Below are 15,897 nucleotides of genomic sequence, written 5' to 3'. Positions count from 1 at the left end.
ATTAACTGGACGCTTTATCAGTTTATCGGCTACTCGGTGACACTATGAGTAGGGATTAATCGACAAGTTAACTGGTTAATCGGACGAATTCTTGAACGGGGTCTACAATGTCAAATACATTACGTATGATATTGCATCTTATGGTGAATCTAGCGATATACGTTTGACATTCTAGATTTAAATATTTTTCTCCCTAAAACTTGGTCAAAGTTTATCAAGTTTGACTTAAAAAAATCTATATGCATTACATTATGGAACGGAAGGAGTATGAAGTTTTGGATATAGTACCTATACCCCCTATCACCGAGGTCGACAGCGGTAGGGTTGCACTATCTACAACATAATTTTTTTTCCGTTAACCCACGTCAGCCACACCTAACATTTGCCGTCGACTGTTGTTAACCCTACAGACAGGGCCTCCGGCGGCAGACAGTTATACCTGCCCCATCGATTCCGACGGTAGAAAAAGGGTCAGACCCTGAATTATTTTTTTCAAACCAAGTTAAATCTTGCTTAACTTTTCCAAAAGGATCAAAGCAATTTGGCGGCGGCTGACAGCAAACCCAATCCGGTAGTACTCTCTTTCTCCGGCGCTAATCACAATGATTTTCACAGTAGAGTCTTGGCAAAAAAAAATTATATGAGACCAGGTTTCATATAAAGCAGGTGAGACCCGCCTTAATGGATGACACGTGTCATTTATCAGGATGGTCTTACGTGCTAACCTGGAAGACCTGTTCTCATATGTTTCTTTTCCGGTCTTGGCCCCTTCCGCCGATCCTCATCTACAATGCAGACTATTTAGGGCCGCGGCAGCAGGGTGGGGAAACACAGCAGACGCCGTCGTTGCCCTAGGCTAGCAACTCACTGCCAAGCCCACCTTTCCCCACTCTTCTCCAAGCCCCGGAGGTAAGGAACTGTGGCGACCCAAAAACCCTCATTTTTCTCTCCTCCTTCTTCCTCATTAATCAGCGCTTTCTATCGTGTGAGTGAGATCCGGGCATTTCGTTGTGGTTCTTCTGCTCCCGGGTTCTGCTCTGCTTCTTGGTAGGGAGGGTGCGATCTTGACGACCCAAGCGCATCGATCTCCTCTGTTTTTTCTTTTGTTTCTTTTTTTTGTTTTCTGTTTTCCGTTTTGTGTTCTGTACTCCCTCTCCGCTTCTTCGTTTGATGTTAGTAGTCTCTAGTGCCGAGTAGTATTTGCGTGTCGTCGAGGCCTCAACCCGCACCACCTCCCTCGCGCAATTTCCCCCTTGATTCCTTCTTCTTGCTCCGTTGCCCTTAGCCCTTTACCCTGTCTTTTTGTTTTGTTTTGTTTGAAAAAACCCTAATGTCGACTGTCGAGGATGGATTTTACCCTGTTTTTCTCCACACGCTGTCTCTTTCTTATGTCTCGTGCGACGCTCCAGAGTCTAGTCGTCCTAGATCTCTATCCACTGCAATTTCCTCGTAATTATATATAAAACTAAAAAGAATGGGAAGTTACTGCAGTTTAGTCGTTTTGAAGGGTGCTTGTACTAGTTGCTCCCAGATATCTTTCTCTCGTTGGAGTGTAGCACCAAATCTTACCCGGGTGTCTTTTCCCTTCTTTTCCCCTTACATAATCAATTAACAACTTTTTCATGGGTGCTTGCTGCCGAAATTGCTGAACTATTTTTTCGAGAATATTGCTGAACTTTTTGTGTGGTATGAGTAGGATCATAGAATTTTCTGCCAATTGCTTGTCAAATCAAATTATAATGATAGCAAGAAACACACTGTTGCAGTCTTTACTATCTTGTCAATGTCCAACTGACTGTTCCTGTACGCTATTGTCTGCTGATTTGCAAAGATTGTATATCCATTATGCATACAAATTTTTTAAGACTCAAATATGCAAGTGGGGCTTTAGTCAATGCTTAGGGTCATGTAGGCACTCCCTCGTTGGTTCTGGTTTATGTCCTTCCTTATATATACCTCTTCCCTGCCTCATTAATCAGTCCACACTGTCATTTGAACCTATCCTGTTACGAGCCAAGCATTCTTTCTTGTCTTGCATACTTGCATTCTTCTACTGTTGCTTTGCAATAAACATGTTATCAAGAATTACTTCTAGATTCGATATTGTTCTATATGATGTGGTTAATATTGTTAGTTTTTTGGCTTTCTTGTTTTCCGGAGTTCTAGTCAAAACTCTTATAGTTGTTGTATTATGTATGCTAGTTATCTCTGAAGCCTTGTAATTATTATGAACAAATAGTTGCTATTTTTCGTGTGTGGTCGGAGTGGGACCATAGAATTGTCACCGACTGCACGTTAATCCATTGGAATCAATAATGATTGCAAGAAGCACAGTTGCAGTCTTTAGCATCTTACCATTGTCTAATCTACCTGTTCTGTACGAAGTTGTCTCCTTTACAAATAGCCTAAGCCATTGAAAGTGATTCATATGTTCTAAAGTTAGCTCGAATGCCCAAGTGGGCGATTAGTGAATTGCTTAGGATGCGTATACGCTTGCTGATTGGTCTCATTGGTCTCCATCCAAGTGGATACAGATAACAATGGGATAATTGAACAGGCTGCAGACCTGTAGTGCGCCCTTGCTTATAAGGCGCATTGCAGATGCCTGTCTTCCTTGTAACCCTGTTTCTAATTTGGCCCTATCCTTTTACCAGCTGAGCATTTCACTTTTGCCTTGCCAATTTAGATTTCGACTCAGGCATGTTCTATTGCATTCTTCCATTGATTGTTAGTATTGTTTTCAAGAATTTTGAGTTCTTTTGCTGTTCTGTTCTTGTGGTGTTCTACAGAAAGCTCTTATAGTTATGTATGTTCATGTCTGCAGCCTTGTAATTTTGTACAAACGAATTAAATCATTTTGCACAAGTAAGTTAGAGATCTCAGTTTTGTTCACTGAGAAAATGAAAATCAAGCATCGGTAAAGCTGGATTTGGAGTAAATAGCTTTCTTTGGGTATATCTCTAGGTGTTTAGAGGCACAACTGTTTGTTTTGTTGGTCGATATGAGCATCATGCAACTTCTGAATGAGTTTATAAGGCGTTTGATTTTCCACCTATCTGAGTCTAGGGATGCTTGTGCTAGTTGCTGTCAGATATCTTTTCCCTCGTTGGAGTGTAGCACCAAATCTTACAGGGGTGTCTTTTCCCTAGTTTTCTCTTTGGATAATCAAATTAACTACTTGTTCATGGGTGCTTGCTGCCGAAATTGCTCAACTTTTTGTGTGGTATGAGTAGGATTATAGAATTTTTCCCGCAAAAAAAAAGGATCATAGAATTTTCTGCCGATTGCCTGTCAAATCAAATTATAATGATAGCAAGAAACACTGTTGCAGTCTTTACTATCTTGTCAATGTCCAACTGACTTTTCCTGTACGCTATTGTCTGCTGATTTGCAAAGACCATATAACCATTATACATCCCTGAAAGTGTTTAATACTCAAACATGCAAGTAGGGTATTAGTCAATGCTTAGGCTCATATAGGCACTCCCTGATTGGTTCTGCTTTATGTCTGTACAACGGGATAATTGAGCATGATGCCGGCTGTAGCACGTCTTGCTTATATATACCTCTTTCCTGCCTCATTAATCACCCCACCCCACCTTGTCATTTGAACCTATCCTGGTACGAGCCAAGCATTCTTTCTTGTCTTCCATACTTGCATGCTTCTATTGTCTGCTTTGCAGTAAACAAGTTATCGAGAATTACTTTAAGATTCGATATTGTTCTATATGATGGGTTTAATATTGTTACATAGTTCTTTTGGCTTTCTTGTTTTCCGGAGCTCTAGCCAAAGCTCCAACAACTATGCATGCTAGTCAGCTCTGAAGCCTTGTAATGCTTATGAACGAGTAGTTGCTATTTTTTGTGTGTGGTGGGAGTGGGACCATATAATTGTCACCAATTGCAATTAATCCATTGGAATCAATAATGATTGCAAGAAGCACAGTTGCAGTCTTTAGCATCTTATCATTGTCTAATCTACCTGTTCTGTACGCAGTTGTCTCCTTAACAAATAGCCTAAGCCATTGAAAGTGATTCATATGTTCTAATGTTAGCTCGAATGCCCAAGTAGGTGATTAGTGAATTGCTTAGGATGTGTATACGCTTGCTGATTGGTCCCAATGGTCTCCATCCAAGTGGATACAGATAACAATGGGATAATTGAACAGGCTGTAGACCTGTAGTGCGCCCTTGCTTATAAGGCGCATTGCAGATGCCTGCCTTCCTTGTAAAGATCCACCCTGTTTCTAATTTGGCCCTATTCTTTTAGCAGCCGAGCATTTCACTTTTGCCTTCCAATTTAAATTTCGACTCAGCATGTTCTGTTGCATTCTTCCATTGATTGTTAGTATTGTTTTCAAGAATTGTTAGTTCTTTTGCTGTCCTATTCTTGTGGCGTTCTACAGAAAGCTCTTATAGCTATGTATGTTCATCTCTGCAGCCTTGTAATTTTGTACTACAAACGATTTAAATCATTTTGCTCAAGTAAGTTGGAGATCTCAATTTTTTTCACTGAGAAAATGAAAATCAAGCATCAGTTAAGCTGGATTTAGAGTAAACCGATTTCTTTGGGTATATCTCTAGGTGTTTAGAGGCACAGCTGTTTGTTTTGTTGGTCGATATGAGCATCATGCAACTTCTGAATGAGTTTATAAGGTGTTTGACTTTCCGTCTATCTTGAGTCTAGGGATACTTGTTGATTTAATAATGTGTCAAAATTTGGACAGAAGCATTTATTGTCATGTAGTTGCTATTGGTGATTTACTTTCAGAAAAAAGAGTTAATGGTTTATGCATATCATCATTGTAGACATCTTTCTTATTACTTTGTTGATCTTAATATTATATGAAATATCCAGGTGCTACGGGAAGTGATCGGAAGCCTGCAGTATGGGCAATCTGTGCTGCTGCGTTCAAGTTGATCAGTCTACCGTGGCCATCAGAGAGCAGTTTGGGAAGTTTGACAGTGTGCTTGAGCCAGGATGCCACTGCCTGCCTTGGATCTTTGGGAAGCGTGTAGTTGGCCATCTCACACTCAGGTTGCAGCAGCTGGATGTGCGCTGTGAAACTAAGACAAAGGTTTATCACTTCATCTTAATACCCAGTTACAAAATGGATGCTTTGGTGACTTTTATTTCTAAAGAAAATGGTGCCATCGTTTTTGTCCCAACAGAAATTTCAAAGTTTAATGTTGCATCTTATAGTAGGTCTTTGTGGGCTGTAAATCACCTGAATCCCTGTTTGAACAAACATTGCTTTTCCTGTTACCTTCTATGTAAAATGAACGGCACTGAAAGTTGAATATAAAATTATATTGGTAGTTAGTTACTCCCTGCAACTTCTAAATTTTAGCATTTTGGTTTGCCATATGGACATAATCCTAAAGCGACTGCCGCATGAGATTAAGAAACGTTCCCGTATAACTATACTCCCTCCATTCCCTTATACAAGGCCACAAACTCATATTACAGGTAGCAAGATAAAATTTAATGACTCCTTTGCAAGTCAACTTTTCTTTTAGTTAACCGGGATCATTAATACACCACAAGCATGCAACGAATGAATGGGAAGGAAGTGGTGGAGTGTCATTATGACTACATGCATGTAAGTATTAAAAAGTTGCTAGTACGAGGAAACATCATTAAATTTTGCCTCGATTACTGTTGGTGGCCTTGTATTGATGCAAAATGTATTTTTGACAGTGGCCTTGTATAAGGGAATGGAGGGAGTACTTACTACTCCCTCCGTCCCGTAATATAAGACGTTTTTTGACACTACACTAGTATCCAAAAACGTCTTAAATTATGGGATAGAGGGAGTAATTATTAATCCTTTAGTGACCTAATTAAGTATCCAAAAGGTCACATTGCCAATGATACTGTGTTCTGTATTTTCTTCTGCTATTAAGAATTAGCGTGATGTTGCTGACATGTGAAGTTCTACAGGACAATGTGTTTGTTACTGTTGTTGCATCAATTCAGTACCGACCTCTGGCTGGCAAAGAAAGTGACGCATACTACAAACTGACCAACACAAGATCCCAGATTCAGGCCTATGTTTTTGATGGTAGGATGTCTTGGAATAAGTGAAGATTTCTATACGCTGTTTCAGTAGCTTAGTATATTCATATCATCACTGATACAACTGAATGTAATTTGTTAACCATATCCCACTATTCCTCCTGTATCCACTAATTTGGGGCACTGATTGATATCTACAGTGATCAGGGCAAGTGTTCCAAAGCTCAACCTGGATGATGCTTTCGTGCAGAAGAATGATATAGCACAGGCTGTGGAGGATGAACTTGAAAAGGCTATGTCGGCATATGGCTTTGAGATCGTGCAGACCCTCATTGTCGACATCGAGCCAGATGCGCATGTCAAGCAGGCGATGAATGAGATTAATGCAGGTTATTTGCTAAAGCCCTGACGTGATGAAAGTTGGACACTTGTACTTAAATCTGGCCTCCATCATAGTACTGACATGATACTTGTGCCTTTTGCACCTGCAAGGATGAGGGTGGCTGCAAACGAGAAGGCGGAGGCTGAGAAGATTGTCCAGATCAAGCGTGCCGAGGGTGAAGCAGAGGCCAAGTACCTGTCTGGCCTGGGTATCGCCCGCCAGCGGCAGGCCATTGTGTATGGCCTGAGGGACAGCGTCCTGGGCTTCTCAGTCAATGTGCCTGGCACCACTGCAAAGGACGTGATGGACATGGTGCTGATCACCCAGTACTTTGACACTATGAAAGAGGTCGGCGCGTCCTCCAAGTCCTCGGCGGTGTTCATCCCCCATGGCCCTGGCGCGGTGCGCGACATCGCCACGCAGATCCGCGACGGTCTTCTTCAGGGCCAGTCTGCCTCTGACAACTAAGCACTTTGCTTCGCCGGCATGAACTTTGAAGCTGGTGGTGGTTTGTGGTTTGCTAGCTATTGCCTACAGTACTGTCTAATATGATGCATGCCGTATGATTATGACTTATCTGGAACCATATGTGGATCGTGGCTTAGGTCGATGTGCGGTAACAAAACCTTTAACCTATTGGGAATGCAGGATGATATAAGTGTGTTATGAAATGCTGGTGATGAACTTGATCTAAGCTTCTTTTATTTTGCCTTTTAGTGCTGTCAATTGCATGTAAAATGCTGGTTTAAGGTTACATATTTCTCATGGGCGATTTCTTCTGAGATGCCTTTCCTGTTTTGCGAGGGGATGTGAGGATGAATGTTTATTCATGATTTACTGGAGCCCGAGCGGGTAGGTTCCACCTCAAGGTTTCACAGGTGCTCGTTAAACTTTGAGATGAAGGAAACTTTTAACGTTTTCAAGTGGTGGCCATCTTAGCTGATATAAGGAACTTAGAAAGAATTTTATTTGTTTTAACTTCAACTTTGTACATACATGTGGCAATGTTGCCGCTGATTTACGTGCAAAGTACTCGTGGATCGTGGACAAAAAGCGTGGAAACACAATGCACTCGGGATTCTCCATAACTAGAAGTGTTGGGCACGCTTTGCTGCGCCGTTGGTGTTGTTGGGTTTCTTCAAAAAATGATCACTCTGTTTCAAAATATATGATATATTACTTTTTTGAAAGTCAAACCTTTTAAGTTCAATAAAAATTTAGAGAAATATATCAAAATTCATAATATCAAATCAGTATTTTTAAATTCATCATGAAATGAATTTCCATACTTTTTGTTTAATATTGTGGATGTCGATATTTTTGCTCTGAACTTGGTCAAAGTTGAAGAAATTTGACTTCTACAAAACCAATACTACCCCTTATATTTTGGAACCGATGGAATATTTAGTTTGATGGGTGGTGGAAATGATAGAGTGTGTTTTATTTTTATTTATAATGCGGTGATTTGGTGGGTCTTTTGTGGTGTTATTCCGAGTTACCCGTTAACCAATCTATATTTATGTGGGAAAATTTTGGTGCCGGTGGTCGCATGTACTACTATATTGGTGGTACAATATCACATGATGATGCTTCTTTTTTCCGGGTGATGGAAGGATGCGCGGGATTGATATGTTTTTATAGGTCAGTTGCTGCTTGTTGATTTGAAAAATCGTTGGCCGGGTCAAAATAGTAAACCAAATCCAAAATTACCTTAATTGAATGAAAGAGTTTCAAAATTAAGGAACATAGTGAATTAAAATAATTGAACGGGAGAGCTTGAACAAGTGTTGAACCCGTCAAAATGGGTTCACCCAATTGTAAATTAAATACCTCAATTAATTGTGAAACCTTAAAAAATAGGAAGCATATTGTATAGTATAAAAGAATTGAATAAGAGAGCTTTGACAAATTGTTGACCCGGTTAAAATTAGGTGGCCCAATTTTAATTGGAGACCTTAATTGAATGTGGGCTATTTAAAACTAGAGAGCTTAGTGTTATAGAGGATTGCCTATAATCTGATAGTAATCCTACTGCTATGGAATGAGAATGCTTATTTAATTGCAAAAAAGATGGAGTATCTCACAGCGCCATTTGAAAGTCTTCCTGTGCAACACCCAATATTACGTTCATGTGCAACACCCAATATTACGTTTCTAATTCAGTACAATGCTCATTTAATCAAAGGAGTCAAAGAAGGCTTTCCTGCGGAGGTCCCCGTGCAGTAGATAGGTAGTAGTAAGGCTTACATGTATATGGTGGTGTTGGGCGAAAATCGCGTGTAAATAGACTATAAAACTGTGGAGTCTTGGGAGTCTTCTCCCCTTCTTCTTTAATGAATGATACACACATTCGTGCGTATTCGAGATTTTGTTAATAGGAGCACGCTAAGAGTAGAAGATAACCACATTATGGTTGAGATGGATGGGCTCGAGTCGGGCCCGACTTTAGGAGTACAAGATAACCACATCACGTTTGGTACATGGGCGTAAAGTCAGGTATGGATGTAGATTAGCAACACACCCTCACACGAGCTCTCTATGTGAAACATGCTCTCACACTCGCGATGCTTAGGTGATGGGACGGCGTTGCTGAATCATAAAAGTTGGTATGCATGATGGGCAGCGAGATCGAGCACCTAGAGCTTTAAATGAGCGGAGTACCGGAAAAAGAAGATTTTGGACTTTCTGCCCACAAAAAAATAGTAGCATTTGTAACTGGAATGATTTACTTTGGATCGTAAATCCCCAAGGGAGGGCTATAATCCAAACAAAGAAGGAGCTAGCGGATAGTTTGAAATTTCAATGATTAGGGGGGGGGGGGATGAAACACTTGTCTTTCACAATCAATTCTTTCTTTTTTATGTTTAGGACACGCGAAATGATAGCGAAACTCGATATGAGGAGAAAGTTTGGCAAAAGAGGTTGAACAAGAGGAATTGTTGTCTAGCAGGCCTCCAGCCCGACCTCCAGCAAGCCTTGCAACATCACGCCAATAGAATGAGAGAGGTGTGTGAGCGGCGGCAAGCGTAGTCGTGGATCAACCAAACTATCGTCTATAATGTCCAACACTTTGAGATGAGTTGATTGCGAAGCACGCCACCGACCGAGAGGCATCGAAGGATCTCGTTGACGTGGCCATCGGGGATTTATAGTGTGACCTCTGTTGGCCACCATGTGGGATGATGGTTACTGTTATGTGTGATTGTGATGGAATGGAGACGAGAGATTTGTTTTCTTTGGATTTGGGACCTAGGCGGAACGCTTAAACCCAGTCGCAAGACATTGTCGGTGCGATGTAGTCTGCTAGACTGACTATGTGGCGTAGGCCGAGCCATGAGGGCTATATGGATTCGAACCGTAGACCTTCACACTAAAACAGATTAAACGGATTAGAAAATAATTTGAACTGTTTCAAAGACCGAACATGCATTTTTTTTTTGCATCTGGCTCTTTCATAAACTTATTTAAAGATCAATTAGTGCACCATAGTTTTTCTCACGGAAAGATAATGAGATGGTTCTTATGTGCTCTGATAATTATTTTTTGTATTATGATCTATCTAGGAGCACTACCATAGTGTTTTTTGAAGGAAGATTAGATCTAGATGTTGGGGAAATAACATTAATAAATTTATACTAGACTTTTATACTTCATTAAAAAATTGTTACATACTCCAGTATTAAATGGTACAATCTAATGAACACAATTTTCTATACTTAGCAACCATTGCTAACCACATAACAATGTTGTTAATAATAGTTGTAGTTTTCTTATTATACGGTTCACTTGTATCACTGGAATTTTATTGTGCTAATTCATATGTTGTAAAAAAAGTTCTCTACAAATTAAAATTTAAAAGTTGTATAAATTATATAGTGTATACATATATATTTGTACGTATGCGCATATGTGCATGTATATTTTAGTATGATTAAATATCATGACAAAAAAATTGAAAGCGCATACTCTAGCAACTATCTAGTGGTTTATAGTGTATTATTAGTTAAGATATTCATAGGAAGTTCTAGAGTATGACAGGTGTAAGTTGATAACATGTGCATGTTTTGTACGTGTTTTTAAAATAGCATCCTTATTGTAACCAAAGTTTTTCATCTTGTTACTCATGTGCATTAATCTTTGTGAGCAAATCCATTTTAGGCATATATAATATGATAAATCTAGACTAATTTATCTCTAATCTAAGTGCCTAGGTTATCCAACTAAGAATCCAGTTTTGTCATATCATCTAATCTAGAAAGATCACATTTGCATTACCCCAAAACATGTTTGTTTCCTCGAAATTACTTTAGATAGGTAATAATCCAACCGTCCACAAATTTCCATGATCGTTGATTAAGTATGTCAATTTCTTACATGTTTATCGATCATGATAAATCCTAGGTGACATCAAAGAGTTTTGACTTGTAAATCTATTGACCCCTTTATCAAGACCATTGCACATATTATGTTCTATCCAAATCCCAGTTACTTCACAAAATTAATTTTCTATACCAAGATCACCATCAATTTCACTTCAAATTTGGACCACAACTTGATATTACAATATTATAGACCAAGGACTTGTACAATGCAAGGTACTTAGTAAATAAACTGAGTTTTCAATAAGCACCAGAGATTGTCTCTATAGGAGTGGTGCCTAATTAAGTGTCTACCCTTGATAAATAAGCACCGGTGCTTAAAAAACTAGTTTATCTCTCTAAGCACCTTGCATTGTACAAGGCCTAATACAATTTATGTTCATCTTGTTATGTAACCATTTGTATTTTTTAAATTTTCTTGAATTTTCAAAAAGGTGCCATGTGTAAAGCCTTTCAAATTTTTTTCCTAAAATGATCCAAACTTTTTCTACATGCAACATAGTACAATACATTGTTCTTCTCAATTTTAGGCATTTTTTCTGAGTTCGGCTATATGTAAGCATGAATGAATTGTAGGTATTTATTACTGATAATCTAATTTTGAACTACATGTATCTTAAAAAAAATTCTTGGAATGGAACATTATACTATATTGAAGTACTTATGTACCACTATAGCGCCTAATCATAAAATATATACAAATTTCAAACAATTACTTGGGAAAATACAAACATTTGTTTGCATGTTAATGGTTTTGTATTTTTTTTGTAAATATGGTCAAAATATGAAAATTGAGATGGGGTCATGTTATAACCTCATACCATGTGCCTAAATTTCATAAAAGTTGAACTATACATGATTTCTAACTAAGGCATCTCCTAGAAATAATCATAGGATTGAAAAACAAAGTGTGAGGTTTTGGTGAGGATATCTGATGTGCGGCAAGCCGTGTAGGTGGCCCCATCTTCAGATTGGAGTGGAATTTGAGGAGGATTCATCAAGAACACGGAGCAAATCTACACGAAAACACACTACTACAGAACCGAACATCATTGTGCGACCAATTTGTATCATCAAAGATGAGTTTTTGGTCGGTCAATGTCTTGGGGTCAATGATGACATGTTTATTAGTGACCCACTGAAAACTGGCCAGCTTATTATTTTTTTGTAGTTGAGACTTTGATTGAACAGGGGCCCATGGCAATTTTAGTAAAATTATAGGCCGATGGCAAAAAAAATTTAAAATAATAAAGGCCTAATACATATGTTTCTGTAAACTTGCCATGTTCTTCAAAAACTTGGCAAGAATCGTACAATGATGTAGGATTTTTAGTTGTCTAAAATTTCCATGATTACAAACTTCATGAATCGACAAACTTCATGGCTACTCTTTTTTTGGGTGAAAGTGTTGGCAAAAATTGTTTGTCGTGCTTGGCAAATCTGGGGTTTTGTTGATGGCAACTTAGGTTCATACAATATAGCTCATTTTTGATGTCTTAAGTTATGGCAAAACTTGGCATTTTTTTCAAACAACTGTTGTGGCAATGTTTACAGACAATTGCCATGACATGTATTTTGAGAGTATAATGGCACATGTCGTGTACGCATGATTGCAGTTTTGATGAACACTTGGGATGTTATGTTCTATTAGCATCCATGGGAAGTAGTTGTTCTACATCTAAATAGGTACCACAAATCGAAGATCCTTTTTGCCAAGCCACCTTAAGTTTTCTAATACATTTATAAGTCATGTCACGACAAACTTTCTAGAGATGTTTTTGTCAAGGCATCTTAATTTGTATTCGGTCTATGTTCAATTACATGGCAACTTTACTTTGCTTTTTAGGTATGAACTAGCCATGGCAAACTTTCTCATGTTTCTAACATGGTCACCTTAAGTTTCATACCGCATTTCAATAATTTTTCTCATAGCAAATTTATTGTATTGACCTTGGCAAACTCATTGCATGGCTTTGACATTTTTCTTTGTTTAGACTATGACATTTTTATTATTTAAACAATGGAAATTTTATTAATTACACCATGGTAGCTTTAGTGTAGGTAGCATGGCATTTTTATTATCAGAGGATGGCATTATGTTCTTTAAACGATGGATTTTTTCTTATTTTAGACCATGACATTTTCTTATTTAGACCATAACAAATCTTTAGACAGAAACAACATGCTCTCCTTTTTGAAAACTGCCATGCTTTTTTGTAATATTTGTCAATGCCATTTAACGATCGTCACCATTCCAAATTAGAATACTAATTTGGTTGTTATGGCATTTTTTCCACTATTTTCTTCTTCCATAATGTTATTTAACACATGGAAATTCGTCTAGTGTGTTTATCTAGTGATCAATGGCATTCATGAACAAATTTGTTTTCTCTATCACATGGCAAGTTTGATTTTTTTTTGTAGCGGTCACACAAGGATTCAGAACTTTATGTTTCCCAACACATGGCAAGTTGTAGGGAGGATTTGTAATGGTCACACGACAATCCTATGAATGATGTTTTCAAAATCATGGCAATTCTTGAAACAAAAGTATATGTCTCATGGGCAATTCTTTTAAACATTTTTTGATTTCTAAATCATGGCAATTCTTGAAACAAATAATATAATGTATCATGGCACCTTATCATATATGGACATGTTCATATAGAGCATCACGGCAAATCTACATAAATTATGACATTTTTTTTTCATGGGCACATTCCGTGGCAATTTTATTGAACATGCATGCCATGGCAAAATTACCAAACTTACCATCACATTTTTTTAGTTTTTAAAAGCATGACAAATTTTATTATCTAGATCATGGCAATTTTTTTAATTGCATGACAATTTTATTAGTTCGACCGTGGCAAGTTTGTATGCACGATTTTTATGTTATGATAAATAAAATATAGATCATGGTAAATTTATTTTTAAGGGCATGCCATTTTATTTATTTTCAATCACGAAAATTTGTTTGTGTGATTGTTATGTTATGACAACAGAAAAATAGAGGATGGACGTTCTGTTATTAAGAGCACAACAATTTCTTTTGTAGCACGGCAAATTTTATTTTCTCGACCATGACAGTATTTTATTTTATAAATTTCCAATTTTTCATCATTTTCATCGAAAACCAGATTTTATTCCCTTTTGAGATCATAGCAAGTTTATTAACTATATTGTGTGCAATTTTATTTTTAAATAGCATGGCATTTTATATTATCTACATCATGGTAATTTTGTTTTTAATGGCATGACAATTTTTATTATGTTCCACCATAGGCAATTTTCTATATGTGCTTTTTTTTGTTATATGACAAAGAGAACATGGAGCATGGCAATTTATTTTATTAAGAGTCATGGCAAATTATATTATCTAAATTTTAGTAATTTTTTACTCACATGGCAATTTTAACATATTTTTATCGTGGCAATATTTAATGTGTGATTATGTTAGCGAAAATATAGAGCATGGTTTTTACTAACTGGGGAATTTTTTGTTTTTTGCAATTTTTGCAATGGCAAGGCAACTTTTATTTTTTTTCGATCGTTGCCAATTTTATTTTATTTTCAATTTTGCATCATTATCATCAAAAACTAAAAACTTTTGTTGCCATAGCAACTTGATTTTTGTTTGTCATGTCAATTTAACGCCATGTTTACACATGTTTGCCATGATTTGGTCTAAAGCATCATGTCCAGGAGTTGTGCACTTCTTTTCCTGGATGTAGCTACACATAAAATTTATACACGCATTCCTAACGTAATGTTCCACTAGTCATTAGAGGATAGTTTTTTCCCCTACGCTGCGGCTAGGGTTTTCCTCCTCCTGGTGATCGGATCGCCGGTGAGTCCCTCTCCAATACAAACTACTCCTCCCTGGCAATCAATCGCCAGCGAGTCCGTCCATCATTACCTCTCCCTTGCGTAGGGGTGGGTCGTTCTTTCTTTCGATGCAGATCGCGATAGCGATGGCGGTGGACGCCCAGTCAGGAACGAGCAGCGGGAGTGGCGCCGCAATGAAGTCAGATCTTGATGAATTTCTGGAACAACTGAACTTGGACGAAGAGGAATTCGATGACTTGGTTATCGACGCAGACGATCCTGAGATCAACGAAAGCGTTAGATGGTTTGCCCTAGCTAGGGTTCATACGGACAAATCCTTTAGCCAAACTGCTTTCTACAGGGAGATGCGTGCGGCGTGGAACACAGCCGAGCCGGTTAGGTTTCGACCGGTGGGACAGAATCTGTTCATGGTACAAGCTTCTTGCCTTGGAGATTGGGAGCGCATGCTGGATCAAGGATCCTGGTTGTTCAGGAATATGCTTGTGTTGATGTGCCCATATGATGGTTTTACGAAAGCTGAGGAGGTACCAATGGTGTTTATGCCAATTTGGTTACAAATCCATAAACTTCCCGAGGGGTTCTGCAAGCAGAAGATTGTGTAATATCTGCTCAGGAACTCCGGTGAGATCTTGGAGATGAGACTTAATGGGAATACGAGAGGAGACTATGTTAGAGTGAGGATCCGTCATGATGTTAGCAAGCCTCTTACAAAATTTGTTAGTATTTTCCGGGGCCATGAGAGGCAGGTGTTCTTGGTTCATTATGAGAAACTGGCCCGCTTTTGCAGTGTCTGCGGCTTAATTGGTCATGAGTATAAAGAATGTGGTAGTGGTATTCATGAAGAGAAGGATAAGAAGTATGGGGCGTGGTTATATGCTGATGGTCCAAACAAACCACGTCAGGAGGAACAACACATGCGAGGTGGTGCAAGGCAATATGAGACTACACCGCAACGTGAGGTGGGTGGGAAGAAGGTGGTGGATCCTGACATGTTGGATACAGCCACCAGCCCCCCAAAGAAGGGCCATACCCACATGCAGGTTGATCCGGTTGCCAGGAAGAGATTGGCAATGGGCGGTGTGGGCTCAGAAGAGGTGAAGGGTACCCAGAATCCAAAGGAAAACACTCTAGCTTTGACCCTTGGGAAGGGGGAGGATAAAGGGACCAATTCACCTAGCAGCAGCAATGGAAGTAAGCGTGCAAAAACTAGCTCAGAGGATGTATCATGCGATAAATCGGCGGCCTCCCTAGAGAAGGACCGCCGGGCA

At 38.7% G+C, this 15,897-nt stretch overlaps 1 protein-coding gene across 1 annotated transcript; it reads left to right on the top strand.

Moving 5' to 3' along the window:
• Positions 1 to 786: 786 nt before the first annotated feature.
• LOC119309487 (hypersensitive-induced response protein-like protein 1) lies at positions 787 to 7,125 on the top strand. Its single transcript, XM_037585476.1, has 5 exons — positions 787 to 909; positions 4,859 to 5,078; positions 5,945 to 6,065; positions 6,220 to 6,408; positions 6,505 to 7,125. Exons 2-5 carry the CDS (start codon positions 4,890 to 4,892, stop codon positions 6,867 to 6,869), a joined length of 864 nt encoding a protein of 287 aa, XP_037441373.1. The 5' UTR covers positions 787 to 909; positions 4,859 to 4,889; the 3' UTR covers positions 6,870 to 7,125.
• Positions 7,126 to 15,897: the final 8,772 nt, after the last annotated feature.

The sequence above is a fragment of the Triticum dicoccoides genome, chromosome 5B (assembly GCF_002162155.2).
Source record: "Triticum dicoccoides isolate Atlit2015 ecotype Zavitan chromosome 5B, WEW_v2.0, whole genome shotgun sequence".
Classification (NCBI taxonomy): Eukaryota; Viridiplantae; Streptophyta; class Magnoliopsida; order Poales; family Poaceae; genus Triticum; species Triticum dicoccoides.
Note: the sequence above shows the minus strand (reverse complement) of the source record. Positions and strands in the feature narration are given on the sequence as shown.